This window comes from Hippocampus zosterae, chromosome 12 (genome assembly GCF_025434085.1).
Source record: "Hippocampus zosterae strain Florida chromosome 12, ASM2543408v3, whole genome shotgun sequence".
Lineage (NCBI taxonomy): Eukaryota > Metazoa > Chordata > Actinopteri > Syngnathiformes > Syngnathidae > Hippocampus > Hippocampus zosterae.
In genome coordinates, this window is record NC_067462.1 from 9,095,538 (window position 1) to 9,121,717 (window position 26,180).

Sequence of the window (26,180 nt, forward strand, 5' to 3'; positions counted from 1 at the left end):
CTGGTAGCATACGTAAACAACTCGCTCTTGTGATGACGAATGATCGTAAATAAGTTGACAGTCATTCACTATTAACATTTTTAACTGTGATGGAGGTTGAAACAAATACGATAACCACGGTGTAATAAAACAAAAACCCACTGGCTCCCTCATCTTTGGAAACGTTGACGTAAGATCTTGAAGTTCTATCAAGAGTGACGCCGCCACCTAGTGGAGTTCCACAGATATGTCCGTATTTGTGTTGTAATACTTTATTTTTGTGAAATTATGGTGCACCAGCCTCTTAGTGGAACCAAATATCCCAGGGGGTGCTGGGGGGTGTAATGTTAAGTGAATGATTTCATTCCAGGGCCATCATAAAACTTAAACATAAAATTGAGCAAATATTTTAATATGACTAACCAATCCACATGAAACCCTAGTAACAATATTCTAATAAAACAAAACAAAAAAATTACTCACTGCTTGAAGACAGCTGCGAAGGGAGGCATACTGACGAAATGGACCTCTTGCGTTCACTTTGAGTATTCTTAACTGTCAAACACAAAAAACATCAATAAGACAAAAAATGCGTTAGGTAAAACTACTCACCTTTTGATGAGTGAAATGCATCATACAAATGCATTCTCAAGTTCATTTCATGAATTCAATTTTAAGAACCAATGTGTAGTAGAACTAAAATATAGTAAAACAACTCACCGTTTGCAGGAGCGGAACAGATGCAAACTAGACAGTGAAGGGGAAGGTGTCTACAGAGTGATACTGTCACCAAGTGGTGTATTACTGGTATCCATTGAAATAAAAAGCATTCAATAAAGGGATTACGGGTATGAAAATATGTGGTATCTCATGAGGGGGAGGAACATTGGTCAGTTGGTTAACACAGCCGCCTTACAGCGCAGAGGTGCAGGGTTCGATTCCTGTGTGGGGTTGTCATTTTTCCCCCATGACTGCATGGATTTTCTCCGGGTACTCGTTTCCTTCCACATTAAAAAAACACGCATGGCAGGCTAATGGAACACTCTAAATTGTCCCTAGGTGTGATTGTGAACGTGAATGGTTGTTTGTCCATTGGCTGCCGAGCCGTGGCTAGCAACCAGTTCAAGGTGCAACCCGCCTTACCATCCAAAGACAGCTGGAATAGGCTCCAGCACACCCCGCGACTCTTGTGAGGATAAAGTGGATGGAAAAATGGATGGATGGGCATATGCTGCAACCCCTGGCAAAAAGTAAAGAATTAGCAATCTCAGAGAATGTTACTTGTAGGAAAAAAAATCTTTCAAAAATTAAAAAAAAAAGTTTAATATTTAAAATGGCAACTTTTTGGCTTCCAGAAACCCTACAAAGAAATCAAGAAAAAAAATGCGTTTGTCAGTAACAATTACATTTTTGGCCAAGCGGGCGGTGGAGATGTGCAGGAGATGACGTTCTACAATTCTCAGGAAAACAAAAAGATCTTTTGAGACTCTCAATGTTATATACTCAGGTTTATTGATCAAATTAGACATCCCCAGAGCAAACACATAACCTTTCCAACCACAAAAAGCACAGGAATGCATTTAAAATCTCAATTTCAATAACATTTGCAATCACTTATTTTTCCGATAATAACATGTTAAAAGGTCCCAGCATTTTATATAAATACTCTTGTATTTTTGTTAAATATCCTATCATTTGTCATGCTGGCTCAACACGTGAGGTCAAGACTATAGCAAAAGGAAAAACAAAGGTAAATTAAAGCAAGTTTAACTATATAAAAGTCCAAAATGTATTCAATCTGAACAGAGACGAAAGATTTTTGAAAATTGATTTGTGAACAATAAACATCTCTATGTGCACACTTTTGCATTTATTCAGTAGGAGGGAAAAGGGGCTTGGGTTAAGGTGGAGGACGGGATGGATCAAATTGCCATCATGAAGCAGTCACGTTGCAAAAGTCCACGTACGTACTGCAGATGCACATGCAGTGTTGTCGTAACTGACGCGTACCCCCGCCCCCCCATCTCCCCCATATACGGATGATTAAAATGTGAGAAAAGCAGGTCAGAACAAAGGGCGGCAGCGAGTGAAGGTATTACGAAGTTGAGCACACCAAAACGGACACTTAAACAACCAAAAAGACCGCCTTGACTTCACACGCACCCCCTCCCACCCAATAAAACACTTCAAGTATTCCTACCCTTGGCTTCAAGTATTCCCGCCCCACCTTCAAATTCACCACCAGCTCTTAGGTTTACAACATAGGCTAAAGATAAGTGCACTCCAAATTCCACTATACACATAGGATTGATGACACTATGCAACGGTGACCAGTTAAAACAATCACGTTTTTCATTTTTATACACAAACATGTTGATCGTGATTCATGACATGGGATCGATGTTGCACGGCGGTGTCTTGTTCCCCCACCCTCCTGAGTGTAATGTTCAAGTTTTGACGTTTTTGGGGGGGAAACGGACACATGCCACCCTTGGTTTGGTTTTTAAATACCACCATGATTAGATTAAAATCAAAAGAACAGTCACTTGTCCTTACAGACCGCGTTGTGCTTGAGGGTGACGGCTCCATTATGTACAAGCTTCTGATTGCTCGTGTGACTTCCTTGTCATTTGCGCTACGTCGGACTCTAGGGGGAAAAAAAATAGGAAGACATTTTTCCACTCGGTTGCACATGGCCAAAACGTAAACCTGTAACTGACCAAGAAAAACAGGACTTCAACCAAACTTTGAAGGAAAATACTTCATATTTAGGTCACACAAAGCTCCAGAGGGGCAATTGCCAAGGTTTTTGGAGCACTCCTTTATCACACATCATCAATAACCATAATGAATCTATGAAAGGTAAAAAAAAATTTAATTGTTGTGTTAAGGCTATGCCATTTTCGGTTTATATCTTAACTCATTCACTCCCAAAGACGTTTTTAAATGTGTATGTGTGTGTGTATATATATATATTTTTTTTCTCTATATAGGTGAGATGAGGATATATATATATATATATATATCTCGTATTGCTCAGGAGAGTCTGCATTTTTCCCATCATTTCGAAGGAATCACCCGCAAGGCAAAGTTGACCTGATATTTTAAGGTAAACCAAGTATTCAGAGACTGCATGTCAGTCTTTGAAACGGAGCCACCAACCTCAACCTTGGTTCAGCACACCCTTTGGATGACGTACTGGCCTCAGGAGCCAGCGACAATGCAATTCCTGCATTTGTACAACTTGGGGTCATGGGTGCGGATGTGGTTCCGTACATTCCTCAGTCGAAAGAACGTCTTACTGCAAAGCTTCAGAGCAGAAGGCCATCAGACAACAGAATCCGAGCAAAGAGTCAAAAATACAATTCCGATGATACCCTATTACGGCAGACCCTCGAAATTATCCAATTTGTTCAGATTGCAATGGGAAATAATGAAAAGTTCAAGCTGTGGATAGTGATTAGCGGGATCTCGCGCTGCCATTCTGATGGCAAACCCTCAAAATGATCATCAAACTTAGATGGCATTGGCACCAACCTTTACAGTTAAGCAACTGCTTCCATTTTATAGGTGACATAAGCGCACTGTCCCGTGTTGAAAGTAGCCCATTCCTCCATTAACCTTTATAATTAAACATATGTTGGTCGTGATAAACATAATCGATTAACAAAGTAAATTTACATGGTGGTGTAGTGACCATATTTATTAGGCTTGCAGAGGTGCCATGTTTACTTGACAAACTCATCAATTGTCAAATCAATTCATAGTTATTTCAGTCGATTAATCGTTTCCTTCCAAATTCTTGAAACTTCACCCTCGAAAACAAGAAATCTCTGATTTCTGTAGTCCTTCATAAAAACAGACTCATTGTCTTTGTTTTTCTTTTTAAAAGTAAGACATTTGCAAACATCTGGTTTCATCGTGAAGGGGGGCGCGGGGGATAATAAACATTTTTGCTGATTTTCCTCACGTTACAGCATTAACCAGAAGCTGAATCAGATTTAACCCACATCTGTGCATTTTCTGCACCGCCAATTATAAATTAAAGAGTCCGGGCCGAGGATGAGGGGGATCTCAACTTACCAGACACGGCCAGTGCTTGCCCGCGATGTGCCGCAGGCGATGCATGATGAGTGCATCGCAGTCCTTGTAGGAGGTGGAGCATTGCGTGCAAGAGTGGGCCACCTTTGGAGCTTTTGGGACCTGGCTGCGCGGGCCTCGCAGCTGCTTTAGCCTTGCCCGGCGAACAGAGTCCAATACGACGCAGCCCCTGCTGCTCAATGGGATGGCGATAGGCTCTTGCTAGTAGGATTCAAGACAAAAAAAACTGTGTAAGACTTGTGGGGCTTACGCGAGACTGTACATGGATAAAGATTGCGCTTGCATAGCGCCTGACCTACTCCATAGTGCCCAAAGGGCTTTATAAAGCCTCACATTCAACCATTCACGCACACATTCATACACCAATGGGACATTACTACCATGCAAGGGGCGTCCAGGTCCATTGAGAGCAAATCAGGGTTTAGTATCTTGCTAAAGGATGTTTCTACATGGTCACAAGGGTTGAACCAACAACCTTCTGGTTGTGAGGCGACCACTCGACCACTGTGCCATGCTGCCCCATAAAGCGATTTGGATTCAATTCACCATTTTCTTAAAATTCAGTTTCAGTGCAATTTTCAGTGCAATATTAAGTACAGTTACATCTACAAGAAAATGTCATCATACATAAGCAAAACGTTAAAAGTAAAACTTTAGTCCGCCTCTAAATGGTAGTATTTTGCCCCTACAACTTGGGACATTGCACGTCATTTTTTTCATCTACCGGTAACTCATGCTCGTGCGACCAGTGAATTTGCTCATTTTTCTACACATAAACCATAAACTCCTGCTCTCCTCCTTTCGCCCATTATCTGTAAAATAGTAAAAATGGGTGGAAATGTGAAAACGACAATTCCAGATTAGGGGACCACTGTGAACCTAGTAAAAAAATAAAATAAAATAGTTAAGTCTGGAGCACTGCCTTATAAGGTGTGGAAAAGTGGTACAGAGAATGGATGGATATACTTAAGAGCGTCACTATGGCTGACGTAACCCCCAACCAATTCTTTTCTGGTTTTTGAGCAGATGTTAACTATGTAGCTGTCGTCTCATTTCATCTGAAATAGGTGTTAATTGTAACTGATTTATTTCTTATTTTCGAGCGTGTGCTGACAATATCAACGAGGTTTTATGCTATGTGTTGTGTTTATTATTTTACTTTATGTTAACTGTTTTGTTAAGCACTTTGTTACAGCTGCCACTGTTATGAAAGCGCTATATAAATCAGCATTTATTGTATTGTATTGTCATACTTTATGTATCGATACTTACTGTGATACTAATTTTCTGTTCATAGCTGACTGCTCTCTACCAGCAAGGCGTCTGTGAAGTGTATTCTACACCCAAACACGAATTTGGGTCTTTCGAGACTCAGCATTTCACATTAGTTTCGTGATTGAATTCTCTATCTTCTCAGGTTCTCTTCTGACTGTTGCATACCTGCGATGTTGTTTTGCGCTTTACTCCTCCCTCCTCCACTTTTAGTGACAACAACAATTGATAGAAGTCTTATTTACCTACCGCCATGGAGGAGAGGATTAGTTTCTGAGACGAGAGAACCTGCACCTTGCAGCTCTTACTTGTTGCTGTGTAGCAAGCTGGTTTGGCACCTAGCATTCGGAGCTGATTGGATTTTCGCATAATGCTTTTACCTGGTGAGCTTGGAGAATAAGAGTGCTCTAAAAGCACACAACTTTGACAATCATAAAATTGCGTCATCTGAGATCACGATTTTGAAGGTAAAACGATAAATTGTCCAAACCCTAATTGAAGCTATCCATTTGTCAATTTTCTATGATGCTTGTCTTGTACTGGTCTCCAGTCAATCACACGGCGCATATAGCGAGACAAGCGTTCACACTGACATCCACACAGATGAGGAATTTATAGAGTGTTTCACTGATCAAACATGGATGTTATTGAAATATGGAGAGAAACCAGAGTTGCCCACGCTAGCACCGAAACATGCACAGTCCACACAGAAAGGTCCGAGCTCGGATTGCAACCCATAAACTTTGTCTGAGGGCCACTGTGCCGCCCAAGACACTATGACTATATTTTTACACAGCTGTAGTTATGAACCAACGGCCACCCCCTTTACTTACCTTTGGTATGATAAGTGCAGCCTTTTTCCCTTTCGATCTGACTAAAGGCGTGTCGTTTCTGGAGTTGGTCCGGCGTCTCTGAACCCTGCTCTGGCTCACACTCCTTTCCTCCCTCTCCCTCTTCACCATCGTCAAGGTGTGGGGTGGTCCTCTGGCTCTCAGTGCCCTGTGCTTGGATTGACCCGTTCCAAATTTCTCTCCGATTTGTGACACGGAGCGCGTCAAACAAATATCCACGCTCTCTTCTTCTTTCTTGATTCCCACCATGGGTGCCCCGGAAGGCCGGCAGAAGCTGAACAAAAAGCCTGAGTCCAGTAGTTTGATGGGAGGCTTGCTCTGGCGCTTACCCAGGTCTGGGGATGGAGGATCCAACAAAGGGCCGCCAACTGGCACAGGATCTGGGGGTTCCTCTTTGATAACTTTGTATAAAGGGTGGTTGTAGATGGCTTGGGGAGGAGAGTGCTCCGAGAACTGGAACCCATCGTGTTGATCGCCCTTTGCTTGTCTCTCAGTGTCCATCTCCTCCCTCAACACTTTCCTGGGTCTACCCCGGGGCTTCCGCTCCTCTCTGGTGCTGCCCTGCCTGGCCTTGGCTTTTGTCCCTGGACGACTGCTGTTGTAGCGTAGTGTCTTGACCGCCGCGCCGGTGATGTTATTCCTGGCCCGTGTCCTCGGAGACGAATGATTGACTGATGCAAGAGAGAGACCTGAGACCGAGTATTCAGCTGGTTCTGGTTTGATCCTGACAGTGTTCCTCACTGGAGTTTTGTTGGAGGTACGCCGCACAGGCTGCTGTACAGGGGGATGGACACGAGCACTGTTCCTCACAGACCGTCTGAGCTCTCTCCCACTGAAGCCAGGCCGGGATGCTGCCCGGAACATATCAGGTAAGACCCCTTTACTTCGCATGCTCCTGTCGCTAGGAGGGACGTGTTTTTTGGAATTGTGTCTCTTCGTAATTCCTTCATTGACAGGTGGGCCGCGAGACTTGGTTTTCCCCTCCTTGTCGAGTAGGATACTGTTCACAGGGTCGCAGAGGGGAAGAGACAGTGTCACAGGGGTATATGGTAGCACTGGGGGAGCGGAGCGGGGTTTTCGCCTCTTGGTTAGCGAGTAGTTGTTGGCTTTGAGTTTCCTGAGTCGTTTCTTCTGCCTCCAACCAATCAGATCTTCCGGGCGAGGGAGAAGGGCTGTCCTCTGGAGGCCGAGAACCAGCATTAGTTTGTACTTCTCCTGGGCTCTTGCGTAGTCTTCCTCATCCACTCCTACCTCCTCCACTTCCTGCTTCACCCTGACAGGGCTACAAACAGGACTGGATCTGGGGGTGCACGATTTTCGGTTTTGTCGAGGGCTTTCCAATATGGGCAGTAATCTCTGAACTTGCTGAGCAGCCCCAGGACTTGAGCGGAGAAGACGGGTGTTGGGTGGAGATATGGGGGAGTAATTTTTGGACTGTGGGGTGGCAATATTTGTGGATACGGCAGTCTTCTTGGAGGAAGGAGATTTGAAGTCCATGAGTTTCATCCTGTGTGAGGGACTCATGGGGAGTCTGTTATGGACTTTAGCATTTGACATTTTATGCAAATTGCAGCACGGACTCCCTTCCACAGATTCATCAGATGTATCCACTGTCAAGTGGACGCCGCCAGTGTTATCCTCTAACTTCCTTTTCCTTTTGGGTTCCGTCTTTTGGTGATGGCGCCGACTACACACCCCACCGTACTCCAATTTTACGTCCTGGGTAGGATGGACAATGTTGCGGTGCTCTTTCATAAGAGCAGAGCAGGCCTCCACAGCAGGCCACATGCCCAAGTGACGGGCCATGGTGATGACTTCAGGGAGGTCCACCCAGCGCACGCAAAGCGTGGAAGAGTAGGAGAAATCCAGCAGAGACAAGAGGCTGTCCTCGCTGAAACCTGAGTGGAAAAGACAGTTAGATACATGGATTGCTTGGTGAGCGAGATGACAAAGACACTTTAGGTAACAGGAAGATAGAAAACTGCTTTCAACTGCTGCGCCTTTATGACTTCACCTTTTGCCAACGCCCAAAAGAACATTAAAAGGAGCCCCAAGGAGTTCTGGCAAGTATGAGTTATAAGAATTAAGTAAACATTTTCTTCAATTTGCACTGTATTGAGTTCAATTGGTATATGAAGGGTCGCTAAATTGAACATTAAAATGAATTAACCAGATTCCCAAGTAAATAGGAATTAAATGCTTATATGACATCACGATATCTGTTAAAATGCTATTCTACTTTGTTAAACATCGTTACAATACAATACAATACAATACATGCTGATTTATATAGCGCTTTCACAACAGCGGCAGCTGTAACAAAGCGCTTAACAGAACAGTTAACATAAATAATAAACACAACACATAACATAAAACACGGACAGTCGTGCAGTCCTAACCACTTTTCCGTCACACACTTTGTTATTTGAAGCAGTTTGAGATGAAAGAGGACAGAATCAAAGTGTCCTTTAACCAGTGGATCAGAGACGTCATGCTCAAAATGTGCACACGTCGGCTACAAGCTAAGTTTCATTGACGAAAAACGAGATTGGTTCACTTCTCCTGTCCCATGGAAATCCATTTCAATTCCAAGCGGCGACTCTCGGTTCCAAATACATGCCGAGGAACATTCACGATGCTGTTTCAATGACAGAAACGCCTACTACATAGACACTAATCTCCCGCATTTTCGTGCAATTTGAGTTTTTCTGTGAATCCTCCGTTGAGTAGTTCAAATGCGGGAGAAAACCTAATTGTGAGTTATGCTGTAAAAATTTTTGGGGGGGTGACGGAGTGTTGAAACAGTAATTTATGTAGGAACAACTTTTAAAATGTAAATTCTTGACATTTATGGCAACAATGTTTGTTCGTACAACAAAGCAAGTTGTTTGCTCCAAAACAATCTGCCGAATTGTTTTTACTTACCGGTACAGCTTTAAGTTGGGGTCAATTACTTCTGTAAACTCCTATTTCTTTGTTGAAAGTGCGTTGAAGCCAATTTTTGACATTCACAAAACTTAAAATGTTTGGTTGAATTGCCCAATTTCAAATGTTATCAGTTTGGTACCTTGAAATTTTGAGTTCACCCAACTTTTTTTTCCCCGTGTAATAATTTTTATTGAGGGTATAATATTCTAAATCATTTTAGATTACGGTAGCTTCCCTGCTAAAGCTGTTGCCCCCGCAACCCGGATAAGTGCTAGAAGATGGATGATGGATGGATGGATTTTAGATTAAGCTAATTAATTATTAATTAGGAAAAAAAATACGAGTAAATTTTATTTGAATCTTTCAGAAAGGTATTCAAAGTAATTTGACGTATTTGATCTAATTTCAGCATAAAACCAGACAAATACCAGTTTTCACAAGACTATAACATTAAACTGAAATGCTAAGTATTATGCTTGGTGAATAAAAATTACTAACAGACGCATGTGTTAGAAATACAATCACTTCCCTAAATTTTAATTTAAATTAACCCTTAATCCTAACCATTCCAAGTACGAGACAAGTTACATTTATTGCAGAGTATGTGTCCCTCTTGCTTCTGTCTGCCCACTAGATAGCGACAGTCCAGGTCAGGAGATGAGTCTTTGCCACGTGTATTTTTAGGCCTTCCTGAGTGGCTATTAAGACGCTCAAGCTAACAAAAGATGGCATCATTTGAGCTTGACAAGTCGTTGTTAACGCGTAACAAAGGCGACAAACATGCAATTCCTCTGAATTTTTTTAACAAGTTTGAAAAGTTACTCAAGGCTTTTTGGATGACACTTTTGAGGTACCGTATATTGATAGTTTACACAAAGAATATAAGCAGTTGTAAACATCTTTGAGGTTGGCATTCAATTACTCAGGGTTTTTTGCAATTCACAGACTGTCCCTATTCTCCATGAATAATGTGGGTTTCTGATATTACATGTACCGGTACACAAATATCCCTATTCAGACACAGCCATTCCGAACAGGTTTGCCCCCCAAAATTCAAACAATGACAACGAATGGTAACAGTTGTACATAGACTTGCAGTTTTGATGCTAAAACGGTTGCATGTGTTGTGTTTTTTTTATGAAATACTCGACTGTTAAGACGTAAATGTGACATACGCTGACTATATTTTGACTTACCAGTGAGATCTATGTCTGTCTTCATACTGGAATCCATCTCTGTAAAGACTTCTTGGAAGTGGTCACTGACGGCTGCCAGCACAGCCCTGTGCGCGGCGTAGGACTGACCGTTAGTGCGCACAGTGATGTCACAGAACATCCCCGCCTCCCGCTGACTCCTCAGCTTGTTGAGCATGTCAGAGCCGTGCGATGCAATTGTCTTCGTGACGCATCCTCGGCTGCCTAGCTCCTAGGAGTGAGGCAGATTTTAAGTGCGTGGTGAGGGTGGAGGGGCTACGCCGTAGGAATGATGTCAGGGATATCCAAGATTGACAGAAGATGAGAGCGAGCAGCTGCCAACTCAAAATATGTGTGATAAAGAGAAAATGACTTATGCCAGATAAGGAACTGAAATTGTGTATTTCTTTTCAAAATTGCAAACCTTGCTCACCTCTGTCACCTTGTGTTGCTGGCTCTGACACTCAGAGCAGTCCAGGACAAAGTCTCTGATGTGGAAATACATCCCTGCAACAACAAATATATTTATTGACATCTTTTTGGGAGGGGTGGGGGGGCACAACTTCTACATCTGTTATTTAAAAGCTAACAAAATATTAAGACTTTCTCAGCATGATCCTGTGTGGTTTTGAAAACGACAGTGACAATAATAAACCTTTTAAAACAGTGACTATGAAATCAGTCAGTGAAATAATGAGACAAGAATAGCGGGTGACTAATGCACAGACCCTATTCCAATGAAGTTGGTGCGCTGAAAGAGAATACAATATTAACAAATCATGTTCAACCTATTTTTAGTTGAGTACGCCACAAAGACAAGATATTTAAAGTTTAATACAATACATTATAATAATAATAATAAAAATATTTAATTGATGTGAAAAACAATTGTGAGTAGCACTGTGATGTATCCATTTTGTATTTATATTGCACTTAATCGAACGGTGTTTGTTGATTTTTTTTCTTCTTTCTACCCACATTCTTGCTGCTGGAGGCTGTAAATTTCCCCAGTGTGGGACAAATAAAGGATATCTTCCCATATCTTATTATGATTTATATAGCGCTTTCACAATAGCTGCAGCTGTAACAAAGCGGTTTACAAACCGGTTAACATAAAGTAAAATAATAAACCCAACACAATAAAACTGGGCAGTCGTGCAATCCTAATCACTTTTCCCTCATACACTTTGTTGTTTGTAGCAGTTATAGATGAAAGTGGAGCGGATCAAAGTGTCCATTTTACCAGTTTAAACTGATAAGTTTCATTGTTTTTAGCAAATAATCATGAACTTAGAATTTAATGGCTGCAAAACATTCCAAAAAAGCTGGGAAAGGTCGCAAATATAGAAAGTTGAGGAATCGTTAAACACCCGTAAACACTCATTTGGAACATCCCTCAGGTGAACAGGCGAACTGGAAGGAGCACCCCTGAATTGCTCAATTGCTCAAGCAAAGATTGGGTGAGGTTCGCCTATTTGTGAACAAAAGCAAAAATAGCCAAACAGTTTCAGGACAATGCACCTCAATGTGCGATTGCAAGGAATTTAGGGATTTCATCATCTATGGTCCATAATATCATCAAAAGGGCAAGCGGCATATTTATGTTTAACACAACGTCGCAGCTTCATCAGTATTGGGGTTGTACAATAAAAGGCTCTTTTAGTAAATACATCTGCTTTCTTTTGATTTGCTTGACAAGATGTCAGTTGGGTCATTTTATTTAGCTACAGAGACAAGTTGTTTATACCGAATTTGAAATTACTGTACAGTTCACAAACTACAGAGGCCCTGCCCATGAAGGTGGCCCACGGCTGAGTCCAAACCTGTGGAGGTCCACAACTAGAGATTAGAATAAATATAATGAAATCGGTCACTGCACTGTAGTTTGATGGGAAGCATGCCTCCATCACTCTTTGGGGTTTGACTCATGGTTCCAACCTTCCTGTCTGGAGTTTGTGTTTTCTCTGTGTTTGTGTGGCTTACTCCAATCTACTAAAAACAACAATGTTTGTCTGTATGTTCCTTGCAAACGACAGACGAACCAGTCTAAAGGTCTACCTCGCTAGCTCACATGCAATCGATAAAAGCCATTGAAAATGGATGTAAGGATTGTAACCGGAGACAAAAATACACAGAGAGACTGCATATAATAGCCCATACCTTAAGGAACTACACATGGCCCCGAAGGGTTACAGTTGTTGCTTGGTACCCTCACAGCGACAAGGACTTCACCAGTAGTTTAAAAATTGATAGTTGGATGAGAATATATAATCTGAGATGTGAACCACCATTTTAATCACAGTTACACACACATTCCGTTGCTTTTTGGAAATGTGATTTGCCATTCGGTGTACTGACACAACACCAGTAACAAACTGCAATGGAAAAACTACACTTTTCGTGCCCCCGCTGCATAAAAAGCAACTAAATTGTGTCTTGTTCAGCATACCTGCGTCATGAGGTATACAGCTCAAACATCTTAGTCATTCATCTCTCTGGAGTGACCTGATGGTTAGCAAGTTGGCCAAACAGTTCTGAGGTTTGGGTTTTAACTTATGGCGCCAGCCTTCTTACATGTAGTTTGCATAGGTTTTTTTTCTCTAGCACTTCAGATGTCTATACATGTGAATGTGACTGTGAATGCTTGTTTGTCAATATGTGTCTTTGCCATTGTCTGGCTTTCTAGTCCTGGGTGTATTCCACGGAGATAGGCTCCAGCTCACCCGTGACAGAATTGAGGACAAGCACTACAGAAAATGGATGAATGCAAGTTTGTGTCAAAATAGCAAGTACAGGACCTTACCGTAACTACCCTAGCCACACTAAATGTGTGATTCCGAGAATCATGCTGTCCCTCCTCCTCTAAAGACACTTATTATCGTGTCACGTGAGGATAGGCCGTGAAAGGTTTGTGAGATGGGCGCATGGCTTTAGAAAGACGTTCTTACCCTCCCACCAGTAGTTCTCGGCCACGCATTTGTAGGTCTCCTCCAAGGAGAGGTGACGCATGCCGGGTGGTCGCCGGTGAAAGGTAGCGACTGCCTCTAGTCTCCGATCCTCGTCCAAAACCTCCCGGTAGTTGAGGAAGCCCCTCTCCAGTTTCTTTCGGTAAAGCAGCCCCCCGATCCACTCGAAGTTAGGGGACCAGCTCCTTTCGCCGGCAACACTCGACCACGGCTTAGGGGGGCAACGTGTACCCTTCACGGCCATCGTGATTTGTTTTGTATCCGCTGATCGATAGGGTGAAACTTTGTCCCTGCTTTGAGGAGGGCCCAGTCAAAACTCCCTGACGTCCAGTTTAACACACTTTGACACCCTGATAAAACATCGGTTGTCTATTCGGCTAATTCGTTAAAAATTATTTGAATATTTCTCTCTTATCAAATGTTAAAGGCGAAAGTGCCAAACGACAACATTTCAGTAGATGCTGCCGATTTTTAGCCTTGATGTCATCGCAGGCATCACTCGTCCTCGTCCAAACATGAAATATTTATATGGCTATCGTTAATGTTTAACAAACGTTTCGGTCACGTTATTGTTGTGACGTTCAAACGGCGACACGCTTGCTTTGGGGGAACTGTTCGTTGGAGTGGAGACAACAATTGCAGCCCAGGGGGGGGAATCGCGCCAACAACGCCAAGTGATGTAAAGTCAGCCACCTCGTTCGGTCCCCAGCCGTTAGCAAGCTTTGCCCCCGGGCAGCGGTCCGCGTTACATCTACCTCAGGTGGTCGGGAGTGGCCTTTGGAGAAGGATGGCTGGGGACGGCGTTAACTTGAGATTTCTTTCGGCCAACTCGAGTCGGAAGCAACATGATGACGCAGCTATCAGCTCACCATCGCCACCTCTAACGACCTAAAAAAAGCGAGTTTGTCCTCCGCTATTAGCCCTCACAAATGTTGCAAATAGCCACCTGGCCTCGCCGAAAAGCGTGAAAACGGGAATCGGGTTAACACAGATGTGAATTCATACGCCTTCGGTGATGGCAAAATCCAATCCGATGATAAAATAATCCAAAATGTAAACTCGCAACCTTCTGTTTGTTGCTAATCAGCCTAAACGAGCCAACTCCTCCCCGCCTTCTCACAGTGCACATCAGTGTCAGAGAGAGCGAGCGAGAGATTCCCAATAGAACTCGATTACAATTGGCTGACCGATATGTCAATCTGTAGTTTCCATACCCCTTGAGGAACATGGTTAGGTTGACCAATATTAATATCAAGTGGGTGATTTACGAAAAAAGCTTAATTTAATCTGACACATTGTTTTCACAGCACAGTGCTGCATACAGTATATTTCAGTGATGTTTATTTAGGGTTGAGAAACTCTCGGAACTTAAATATTTTCATAATCACTTCATGACTGAAATGCATCTAAATGACTTTGTCTTGACTGTTAGTTATTCAACTTTATTTTTACAATAAACGTCGAGTAATCACCAACTGCATGCCTATTAATATCGATTTATTCTTGTGTAAAGTATCAGTACACAAACATTTTACTGTTACCGTACTGCAGAACATCTTACATTGAATATCACGTGCATCATTTGAGGTTTAAAAACACACAAACAGCACTAGTATTTAATTTACATTGTATTGATTGTGAATAGTTATGTGGAAAATTACTAAATTAAATATTACTAAATTATGAAACATTCACCAGGATCTTGTACCTTTTAGAGAGGATACGGAGATGACGTTTCTGGGTTTAAACATATGAAAGGGTTGAGAGAAGCTTCCTGATTTCTGTGTAAACTGACACTTTTGTGTGGAGTAAAGAGATGATTTGCCCTCATTTGCTCATCTTGTCATTTACCACATGCCCACAAGCACACCAAGAACATTCACATCTTAAGAAAAAAATAATTGAAGGAATTAAACGATTGGCAGAACATCAGACTAGTGGTAAGCACAACTGCTCTCACGGTTGTGAGGTTTAGAATTCAAAACTTACCTAAAGCATTCCTATTTACGTATGAGTTTGATATGTGCCTTCACCCGCATGCCAAAACATGCATTTTAGGTGAACGGATGACAATAGCCCATAGGCGTAAATGGTTGTTTTTCTGAATATGCCCTGTGAAAGACTAGCGACCAGTCCCAGGGTGTACCCCACCTCTCACTCAAAAGTCAGCTCGGATAGGCACCATTTACCCACAACTTTTGAGTGCAAGTACAATACATAATGAATAGCTAAAGGGCATTACTGCAGCAGACTTAGACAAAAATTAGATCTGGTTTAGCTTTGCTCTGAAAGAAAATAAGTATTATACATTAAGCCTTTTTACTACCGAGTGGATAATTGGAGAGTTCAAACCTCATGCGCCAAACCCGATCAGCAAAATAAGACTCAGGAAATACAGCATATTAAAAATTCGTTCGCACAGCACTAAATCTTCAAGTGCCATTTTATTATTGCAAGTTTATTACTTACAGTATTAAGAATTGAAAGATCAAAATGCTATGTACTAATTTAAGACATCACAGAACAGCTAATTATATGATAACAGTCTATAATTTATTCACACAAAGCATTTATGAGTTTGAGTGCATCATGCGTGAAGACGTTACCCTCTCAATCACAATAGCATTGCGGTATTTCACACCAGATGATGTGATCATGACGTCAGTCTCACAGTCATACTTATATCATGGTCACACTAAGGCTGAATGATGGTGCTTGTTGCGGTAACATCGTCATCCACTTTGGGCCGCTTAGACTCTGGGGGCTGGCAAAGGGGATCGGTGGGGGGAGATGGGCGTCCTGGAGGAAGAAGGCAAAGGAAAAGATGTTAGACAATGCTGTTCAACAAGTCAGTTTGATCAGTTATTAAACCTTAAAGGGGCTGTCAAATTTCAGTCAGTTACTATCACGGTGAGCTGAATTTCTATATCGTAGGCTGTCACTAACCAACAGGAATATAGTAGTAAAGTCAAGATTGTCTTAAATATTTTTATGATAACATTTCTCTGCCGAAAAAAACAAAACAAGCCCAGAGTGTGTATGTGTGTAGGTTAGACGCATTCTTACGCCATTGTGATAAACCAAGGTACTATTTGTACTTGTGCTATTTTTCTGATTTCAGTGAAACTTTGTGGAGGGATGAATGATGTGCAAAGGAAGAACCACGATTTAAATATTGCTAGATACGACATACTGTAACAGACTGACCATGTTTAGCTTTCTCAGTAGACGCTGGAGAGCTGAAGAGCAGACTGGTTGTTTGTGAGCCAATAGGAGTCAAAGAAACCCGCCTGGAAACAAAGAGAAAATAAGTTAGTTGCAGAAGGTCCATTCATGTTATTCATCGTTTTGTTCACTTACTCACTGTCTAGTTGTAAAACTAGCTAAAGTCAGCTGAGAAAGACCAGCTTCAAGTTACATGTTTAAATACAAAGCTGGCAGACTCCATTGTCTGAGGAGCCAGAGTGATTATTTAGCAATCAACAGGGGGTCCAACGAACACCCTAAAACCAGACAAGGCTTTGTTCAAAGCAGAGCGCTTACAACAACCAAAACAAAGCATCTCTTGTCAAGTCTCTCTATTTTTATAACACAGATTGCCATTTCATACATTTACAATCCCTTCCAGGTGTATTTATGCACAGAGTGAGAATTTTAAGTCACATCCTGAATGGAGACGCTTCAATGTAGAGCAAAATAAATTATGGAATACTCAAATGTTTATTCCGAGCCACCAGTAACCCAATTTAATACTTGCGCGGAACTGATGATCAAAACACCAGGAGTAAGTAGTCAATCTCTTTTAGAGGCCCGTAGACTTCTAGAAGCTTCTCAACCTTTGCATGCATTTTGTACCGTAACCAGCAAATATCAGGGTAATCTGATTAACTTTATTTCCTTCAATATTGGGGGGAGGCGGTTGCAATCTGTAGATATTTTCTTCAGTACATTGGCAGTGTGGGTCACACCAGTGCCATGGTGTATAATAATAATTTTATGCTATAGTTCTATCAAAATAATTCTCACCATATTCGATTTGTTCCTTTTCACACAGTTTAATGAGATTCAGGACGAAAGCGTAAAAGATTCAACCTTTCCAAAGATCATATTACAAATTTATCAGAATCAGAATCAGAATCATCTTTATTGGCCAAGTATGTAGAACACACAAGGAATTTGTCTCCGGTATAACACGCTGCACTAGTATCATCGTATTTATTAATTGAAAATGGCCAGAGAGGTCATTCAAATTACATCGTTTCATTACTATGGTTGTTGTTTGCAGAACTTTATGACATCAGACTGAAAGCTCTGTCAAATATTTTGGTTCATTTCTTTCGTGACACGAGGACAAAGTCATAGAAACATCTCTTAGTGTGATGCTCTACAGTACTATCCATGTCCAAAACTTACATAAAAATACACAAGTGAAACTTTATAAAGGGGTGTCACAAGTGAAAAACCACTGAATGCGAGAATCAAAGGAATTAATTTTTGTTGTCAAAACAAAAAAGAAAGTGCCATCACCATTCTTATACTCCTCCCTGATTCAGATGAGACCAACATGAACATGGCACCCTATCATTTTAAGAGTTATTAGTTTGGTTTTGGCAGAGGTCTGCCGTATCTTTATGATGATGCAGATCCTACATTAAATCTCATTAGATTGTGCTGGGGTACGTCATGTCATAAAATGCAATAATACGGATTAAGATTGAGGCTATTTGCAGCATTTAAAAAAAACTTTTCATGGCTGTAAATGAGTCTGAGAGGAACTCCTCTATTTTAAAATATTATTATAATTTTCTTTTGTTTTTACCTTGGAGTGGGTCCTTTAGATGCTATGGCCCTTTTCGGAGTAGTGGGCAAGTTGGTGCTGTTGAGGACTTTGGGTGTAGTGGGAGTGAGCGGGGTGAGGCGGACGACCTTCTTCGAGGAGCTGGGTGTGAGCGGGTTGATGCCAGGTTGAGGAGTTGACGGTGCACTGGTACTTGCGGACGTTGGCGTCTGAGAGGTAGAGGGAGGCATGCCTTTTGGAGTGGTGGGCTTCCCCCACGCCTCCAGTGTGTTAAGGGTGATCTTTCGAGGCTGAGGCTTGGATTTTGTCTTTTTCTCATCTGGGGTCCTGACAGAGGAGCTGCCTTCTCGGCCTGGGGTGACGTGGGACGTGGGAGTGGAAGCAGAGCTTGACGGCTGGGACACGGGGGATGAAGTTCGGGCTGCTGGAGTCTTTTTGCCCTTTTTCTCAGCAGCGCTGGTAGGGGTGAACACTTCCAGAGTGGGAGGCTCCTTCAGTGGAGTTCCTAGCTCTCCCGATGAGAAGGACAGGAAGGAGCAGTAGCCATCTGTGGAGGACACTGCCAGGAAGGAACCATCTCGAGACCTAAGACAAGATGCAAACAATTGATAAAATTACAGTACTCTTGGATCACAAATGGACGGTTTTGTGGAAGTCCTCCACTCGGTCATAATCGTGATTTCAATATCATTATCAATCATGATTTCAATTTCAATCAAAATAATCTTGAATATTTCTTCCATAACCTCCCAGCCTTATTTACAACAACACATATTTTGCCAAAACAATGCTGTCCTTTCATCCCTTATGAACTGATTTAATAATTCAGCACTATGCACCTTACTCCTGAGAGCTCTCATGTAGAAACAATTATGGGAGTGACTTCCTGTAAGACGCTGGAAGCAGCGGTGAGCCATTTGTTACAATGGATTTAGTTTTGTTTCGTTCAGTTCATTACAATGTTCTCAAAGTGAGCTTGTGAAAGTTTTTTAGGCACTGAACATCAAATGTTTAATTGAGAACCTGGACCTCACAACTTTGAGGCAAGCAGTATCATTTTATGGTAGAATATGAAACAAATAGCTCCGTGCACTTCAAGTCCAGTTTAACTAAATATGTCGTATCATATGATTTCGTTTGGATTATTATGGAAAAGATCGTTCCATTACCATGTGAGGTCACTGAGTGTGTGGTAATGAATGTTGGACACCAGGCCAAACGGAAGAGCCTGCTGCGTGTCATACAGGAAAATAGAGTCCTCGGAGGCCACTGCAAACACCATGCGGTATGGCAGCTTGAAAAGATTAGGAAGGGGCTCGGTCGTACCGTCTAATAGAGAAACGTGGCAATAGAGAAATATTTAGGAGACAAAATGGGAGACTGTAAATGAAAGTTTGAAGCCACAGTCTGGGAAGTGTTCTTACCTTCTGCCTTCTTGCTTCGCAACTCAAAGTAAACTGGACAACAGCGCACAGCCAGTGTGGCCTTAGTTGGACATGGCAAGTGGGCCACTGGCCTAAAAGACAAATGAATTCAATCACAAGTACATAAGATACAGTGCCTTGCAGATTTGTCTTCCTTGATTCTTTTTTTTAGCTTTTACCACATTTTAGGCTTCAAACTGATGTAAAATTTGATTCTTTAGTGAAGAATGAAACACCAAGTGGGAACAATCGTGAAGTGGAAAGAAATGTATATGACATTTTATTTTATTTTTTTAACAGGCAAACAACAGAAATATAGGGTGTGCAAAATTATTCACCCATTTTCCTCACAGTGCAGACTGACCCCAGAAGTTCCCTAATGATTTCTGAATAATCCAATGTAGCCCTACTTTGTAAACAACTGATGATGATAAATAGAGTTGACCTGTGTGTAATCTAGTTTCTGTATAGATGCACTTGCTCTGTCATGGTCTCAGAGATCTGCTAGAACAATATTAGGGAGCAAACAGCATCCACAAGATATATAATACGGTGCATTTCACCTTTTAAGGCTCTTCCTGGAAAAGATGTAGGTAGTATTTGTGATGGTCTCCCCAACCTCCACGCATCCAGCTGAGAAGAAGTGAGGACAGGACAGTAAGATTCAGTTGACACCTCAAATCCCCTAAAATAAACACTGACAATTTCCCAAGAACACGCTGCACAAGTACCTGGAGCGAGTAAGAACGAGCCATCTGGCGTGAAGGAAAGACGTCGGAAGAAAGACCTCATACTGTCGTCATGGAAGAGGCGGTGCTGCTTGACCTGCAAATTTATAAACAACAAAAGGTTAAGTAAATTTACCTAACATAATTTAAATAGGTAAGTAACCAAATAATACTTCTATGGATAATTGTGACAAAGTTCACGTGTGATTAAAATGTGTGTACTAACCTCTCCGTCTGCAGGTGAGCCCGAGCTCATTTTGCTTACACAGAAGGCTTTCTTCTTTGTGTTCGTGTTGTATATACGCATTACTCTAAAAAGGACGAATATCAAAACATATACACAACTGTCAATTAAATGGACCAATCCTTTAAAGCCTTTCTGGGTAATAATGGGTACCTGTCACAACTGAGAGTGGCAACATACTGCCCCAATGGATCCCAGGTCACACCCTGCACGTAGCTTTTATGGTCATTCAGTATGCACATTTTCTGTCCTGAAAGATAAAAATTGGCAGACGACATGAAGGCAATTAATTTTAGGACACATGTTCACTTGTTTGGATGTTCCCTCAGCAAACCTTTGTTGATGTCCCACATGATGGCCGTGTTGTCTACAGAACCAGACACCATGCAGTTCCCATCGCGGGTCCAGCAGATGTCATAAACATCCTCAATGTGGCCCCTAAAAACACAGTGCACAGATCTAAGTGGACTGCGTTATGACCAAACTGACATACAGTAACGCCATGGTCTTTACAAATTATTTTGGAAGTTAAAATGCAGACAAAGCAGTACTTTCTGCTTTGCTGGAAATGAATGCCATTATAGTGGTTTTGTACCTCAAAGTCTTGATGACAGACCAGCTCTCTTTGTTTAGCTTAGCTTCTTCTTCCTCCTGGAACACTGGTGCCTGTTCCGGCTCCTTGTTATCATTAAGTTTCCACAGCAGAATGGCTGCATCTGAAACAAACAACAAATGGATTGAGGTCATATGCTAACACAATAGCACTTCTGTTGTGAGCAATGCTGATTTAATTTTTGCCGACAAGCTTATTTTTCCGGACGAGTACGAAAACTAATAAAAATGTACATTGATAGAAACCAGGTCTTGACACTTTTCATCAACAAATAAAAACAAGACAGAATTGTTTGACACAAAAAAAATCTAATCAGATCCAATATTGTCTTGTGGAAGGTCGGAACCAGCTACCTCGATGTGGAATATTTACCATTTTCCTGTTGTTCTTAATGCTTAGAGAGCATTAATAAGTTGTTTTATTTGTAAAGAGTGTTGTTGAAGATTTCATGTCGAACAATTACAATGATTCATTCTTGACGGTTGATCCATTCATGAAAAGCAGGCCCACTCTTTGTGTAAATTTTGTAATTGTTACTCAAACTGGCTCAAGGGCAGCTTGACAATGGTCGAGAAGCAGATTAGCATCTCTTCAAGAAGTCTTTGCCATTTCTTAATCATAACATGTGGGTAGAATCAAAAAAGGGAGTCAATGTATTATAACGCGTGCCATTTGAGTCACTGTAGCGCAGATGGAACAGCCCACACCAGAATCTAACAGATGTCACTGTACATCCCCGGTGATTATTACATGGATATCTGTAATAGTGACGATGGGAGCACATGGCCTTCCACGGGGAGGTGCTTATTATATAGACATATTCACATACACCGGAGCCAAAAAATAATCACTTCAAAAAAGTAAATGGGGTATTGTCAATAAGATAAAGATAAGATATCCTTTATTTGTCCCACACTGGGGAAATTTACAGCCTCCATAATGCAAAAGTAGAATTTCTGATGCACTTCTTGCATTGGATATTTATTACATTGGTGGACATACAGTAGAGAGCATTAATAAATTGTTTTATAGTCATGTGTAACACGTGTATAGTCATGTGTTAGACATACCATCTCCTCCTGAGGCAAGATGCTCGCCACTGGGGCTAAAGCGCACCACATTGACAGCCTTTGTGTGTCTGGCCAGGTTAGACATGTGTAACACGTGTATAGTCATGTGTTAGACATACCATCTCCTCCTGAGGCAAGATGCTCGCCACTGGGGCTAAAGCGCACCACATTGACAGCCTTTGTGTGTCTGGCCAGGTTAGACAGAAACTCTACCTCCGCCTTTCCATCTGGGCCCATGTCGACTCTCCACAACTGCACGAACATGACATAAAAAGGAATGAATGCCCACATAAATTTGCAGCAGATGTTTTCTATAAAGCTCAAGTGTGATTAATTGATTACATTTGAACAATTAATGTAAGTTTATTTGCTGGTACTATTCTTTTTTGCAGATTATGTAGTTCAAAACTTGTTTTTGCTTCCACTAACACCATCGGCAAGGCGAAGCCTTTATCAAATGCACAGTCGGTGTTGCCAAATTGGCAGTTTGTTTGCGGTAATTAAGGACTTTTATGGCCCTGTACTAACTTTTTTTTAAGTGGCCTGAAACATTAATTCCCATTAAGAAATATTAGCCAAATCCTTTTCACCTTGTTTCTTTGTATGCCCAGAGGAAGGAAATCACAGAGTCATACTTACTGGACATTCTCAAAGACCGTGTCGAAAAGTAGAGCTATATTAACTCAGTGAAAACTTTTAACCCAAGGTATTTACTTCCTGCCACAAATATTTTGTAAAGGTTATCTTGTCTCACATGTAAAACTCGACTGTGTTGACATGAATGCAAACGCAGCTGAACTGAAAAATGTTCTATATGGACGGCAGAGTCGGTGTTTAATTGCTACACAAGAAAAAAGACTTAACATGACATGGGTGAACTAGACACAGCAATAAACAGATCTCCATAGTCCACCACACCAAATACACCAGGTTGGCCAAAAGCTGTATGACTGTATCATTTTAGCATTTTCCGTTTCAACTACTTAACATCCAAACTAGAGGAAAGAAGTCCCAGGCTTTTCCTTGTCTAGTAAATTAGCAAGTAGAGCCATATATGGACAAACTTGTGCCCTGCTACTTCAGCAAATGCAGAAAGCAAAAAAAGCAAGGTGAAAAGAGCTTTACATTTCCATTTGTGTAGTTTGACATCTTATTGCTGTTAAACTGCTGAAGAATTTTAAATGTTATCTAAATGAGTAATGTGTGAACATCCTTTTTTTCCCCAAGAAAAGTGACGTTTTGCGTGAGAAATCAATCATTATTCTTCAAGAACACCACATTAACTTCTGCTGTATGTATGGAAGCTGATGACGGACAAAAAATAGTTCGTGTTAAGGGAAATAAAGAAAATGGCAGAAGCAAAAAAGTTATACGTTCAATATAATTAGCCTTTCCTAGAAAGAAAAAAGGGGAGGGGGTTCAATCCAAATCGGATTTTTCTGGGGGAAATCACGAGATATCGATACTCACCCTGACTGTGGTGTCCACACCAGCTGTGGCCAAACGATGAGTGCGTCCATCGGAGCTGTGTTGGAAGTCCAGACTGTACACTGGCTCCTTGTTGTGCCAGGCGATCTCACATGTCACAACCTTCATCTCGTTTCAATCCAACGCCGACCTTCGAGGGAAGCCATTTTAGTGTCGTTTCTATCATTCATTACGGTTTTAAAAAGACGACAAACGGCTATTCAAATTCGACGGCCACTTGGGCGAGAAATGTAGCTCAACATTCGATACTTTACATTGGACTAAGACATGAAATGGATTTACGTTGTTATAACGATTTGCATACGAGCATTAAAATGAATAAAAACAACGTTTTCATTGGGTTACTCGGCAGAGTGTTTTTACCTTCGCTGTCGTCCGGCTGAAGAAGAAGCTGAGCGACTTCCCGCGTTTAGGCTTGTTCAAAACTTCCGGTCCAGTGCTCGTCAATGATTGGACAAAAAAGCGGAAAAGGCTGTGTTGTAATTAATATAGAGTACAGTGTACTGTATACTAATCATTTGGTGTATAAATTACGAATGTATAAATTAAATTTGCAGGCGAACCACACTAATGCTTCATGGGTGCTGCAGACAAAATCTGAAATTAAAAGGTTCCTGTTTTGGTTTATCTTAGTTAAAGTACATATTTAGTCTCATTAAACTTACCAAGAGCGATATGATTGTTTGGAAACATTAAATGACTTTACAAACAGTGACCGAGTGATAATACTGTCTGCCTCACAGATTTGAGGTTGGGGGTTAGAATCTTGGCCTGCCTGTATGATTTTTACATGTTCTCTCTTGCCTTGAGTGTTTTTTTCCATCTGTGTTTATTTGTTATAAATGAATATTTTTTTGACAGTTGTGTGAAACTTGATAATTTTGCAGACATTAAGAGCTCTCATGAGCCACGGCACACTCGTGTGCCCCAGGACATTGGTTGAGAATTACACTGTACTCCTCGAAATTGTCAGTGTGAATGTGAGCATGAAATAATGCCTGTCTAAATGCCCCCCCCCCCCTTTTTGCTCAAAGTCAGCTGTAATAGACTACAGCTCACCTGTGACTCTAATTCTGAGAAATCCGGTAGAAAATAGATGAATGGATGGCATTTTTACAGCATATCACATCAGACAAGTCATTTGCTTGTGGTGTAACATTTATTTTTGTTGTTATTTCAAGGCACAACTGTAGTTTAACCCAATAAGCAATACATCACACATGCCAAACTAAAATTGCAGGACATTTTTCATATGGTTTCTCATAAAAAAATAGAAAACATTTTAAATAATAGTATCAAATATGTTACAGAAAAAAATCTGCTAAATTCATCAGAAAAATAGAACACCATAATCGCCAAATGTTAAAATTGACTGAATAGCACATTTGTGTAACAGATTGATACACATTGCTCATTATGTCATGGAAATAAACAGAAGCAATTCTTTTAGTTGCGAGTCATCACAGTAAAAGTAAGATGCAAATTTATTACAGACATAGATACTTATGCAGTAATGAAAACAATAATCAATCAGAAAAAAAATCATTATACCTTTTGGGGTCTGACAAGGAGAATACATCTATAATACAGTAACCGGAACCCAGCTACAAGTAGAGTCGCTGCAGGCTGGTGAGAAAAATGGTCCTTTATGCACACATACCAATAATCAATCCAATTTTGATCCCAATTGCTCCCTTCTGATCAAAGTCAGTCAACATTAACAGATGTCTATAAAATTTTATCCTGAGTGATTGTCCTTTGATGGAGGTTGTGTTAAAGATGTTCTTTTTTTCCCCTCCCCAATTTTATTATAACAGGGGACACCAACAGAGAGGGGAGAAGTACTAACATTATGTACTTACTGTAGAAGTGCAATTGCTTGTGAAAAAAAACGACTCTGGTCAAAGTACACATTCAAACAATGACTCAAGTCTATGAAAAAATACATATATTACATGTCGATTGTGCTGTTTCATGTGGCATGGCCTAAGATCACTGTTCTTGGGGTGCTTTGTTTTTGTTTTGTCTGGACCAATGAAGGTGCCAGCTCAACCCGGACTGGGTGAACATTGTTTCAACAACAAACTACTCTGTGTAAATGACTCGTGAAACCCCCTTTAAAAATATTCTTAGGATGTTAATCAGCTGGCGTGTGCCTCGCTTCCGTTATTTGACTGATATTCGAACAATCTCTCATCCACTCACATCAACACGTTTTCCATACCAGATGCTGAAAGGATGTCAGACTTTAGCCTCTTTCTTCCATGTCGAACACTTGGATCTGAAGAGGAATGGACTGTTCGTCCATTGGTCTGTCGATAAAATGTTTTTACAAAATTTATACTAGATGCAGACGAAAAACAAATAAAAGTTCAAAGGAAATGTTATGAAAATTCAAAACAACTGCGAACGCACAAACACTCAGCATTTACTACAATAAACATTTGTTAAATTATAATTTTTCCTGAACACGTCTGTACCAAAATTACCGTGCCCTATATCTGCACGTTTCCTCGTCTTGGAAT

General features: G+C 41.2%; 2 protein-coding genes across 4 annotated transcripts; both read right to left on the reverse strand.

Moving 5' to 3' along the window:
* Positions 1-1,470: 1,470 nt before the first annotated feature.
* Positions 1,471-14,434, reverse strand: si:dkey-229b18.3 (uncharacterized). Of its 3 annotated transcripts, none has more exons than XM_052082747.1 (7): positions 13,273-14,434; positions 10,758-10,831; positions 10,328-10,556; positions 6,186-8,101; positions 4,063-4,281; positions 3,163-3,288; positions 1,471-2,626 (listed from the first exon to the last, which is right to left on the reverse strand). In XM_052082747.1, exons 1-6 carry the CDS (start codon positions 13,532-13,534, stop codon positions 3,184-3,186), a joined length of 2,805 nt encoding a protein of 934 aa, XP_051938707.1. In that variant the 5' UTR covers positions 13,535-14,434; the 3' UTR covers positions 1,471-2,626; positions 3,163-3,183. The 3 variants fall into 3 exon arrangements, with proteins under 3 accessions (XP_051938707.1, XP_051938705.1, XP_051938706.1); XM_052082745.1 differs by having other exon boundaries at positions 3,142-3,288; XM_052082746.1 differs by having other exon boundaries at positions 1,471-2,694; positions 3,142-3,288.
* A 1,281-nt stretch (positions 14,435-15,715) lies between these two features.
* On the reverse strand, positions 15,716-24,111 carry chaf1b (chromatin assembly factor 1, subunit B). The gene is made up of 14 exons (XM_052082756.1): positions 24,019-24,111; positions 23,638-23,785; positions 22,287-22,419; positions 21,080-21,200; positions 20,819-20,922; positions 20,638-20,734; positions 20,467-20,551; positions 20,244-20,337; positions 20,076-20,145; positions 19,513-19,604; positions 19,258-19,417; positions 18,110-18,673; positions 16,498-16,580; positions 15,716-16,089 (listed from the first exon to the last, which is right to left on the reverse strand). Exons 2-14 carry the CDS (start codon positions 23,761-23,763, stop codon positions 15,986-15,988), a joined length of 1,833 nt encoding a protein of 610 aa, XP_051938716.1. The 5' UTR covers positions 23,764-23,785; positions 24,019-24,111; the 3' UTR covers positions 15,716-15,985.
* Positions 24,112-26,180: the final 2,069 nt, after the last annotated feature.

Excerpts from the sequence above, each read along its gene's own strand:
- chaf1b (XM_052082756.1), bottom strand. The coding sequence starts at position 23,763 with ATGAAGGTTGTGACATGTGAGATCGCCTGGCACAACAAGGAGCCAGTG. Across the intron at positions 21,201-22,286 it reads TCTTGCCTCAGGAGGAGATG|ATGCAGCCATTCTGCTGTGG; the intron begins GTATGTCTAACA and ends TGTTTGTTTCAG. Across the intron at positions 19,418-19,512 it reads GCGAAGCAAGAAGGCAGAAG|ACGGTACGACCGAGCCCCTT; the intron begins GTAAGAACACTT and ends TTTCTCTATTAG.
- si:dkey-229b18.3 (XM_052082747.1), bottom strand. The coding sequence starts at position 13,534 with ATGGCCGTGAAGGGTACACGTTGCCCCCCTAAGCCGTGGTCGAGTGTT. Across the intron at positions 10,557-10,757 it reads AGCAACACAAGGTGACAGAG|GAGCTAGGCAGCCGAGGATG; the intron begins GTGAGCAAGGTT and ends CCTCACTCCTAG. Across the intron at positions 4,282-6,185 it reads CTGCACTTATCATACCAAAG|CAAGAGCCTATCGCCATCCC; the intron begins GTAAGTAAAGGG and ends GAATCCTACTAG.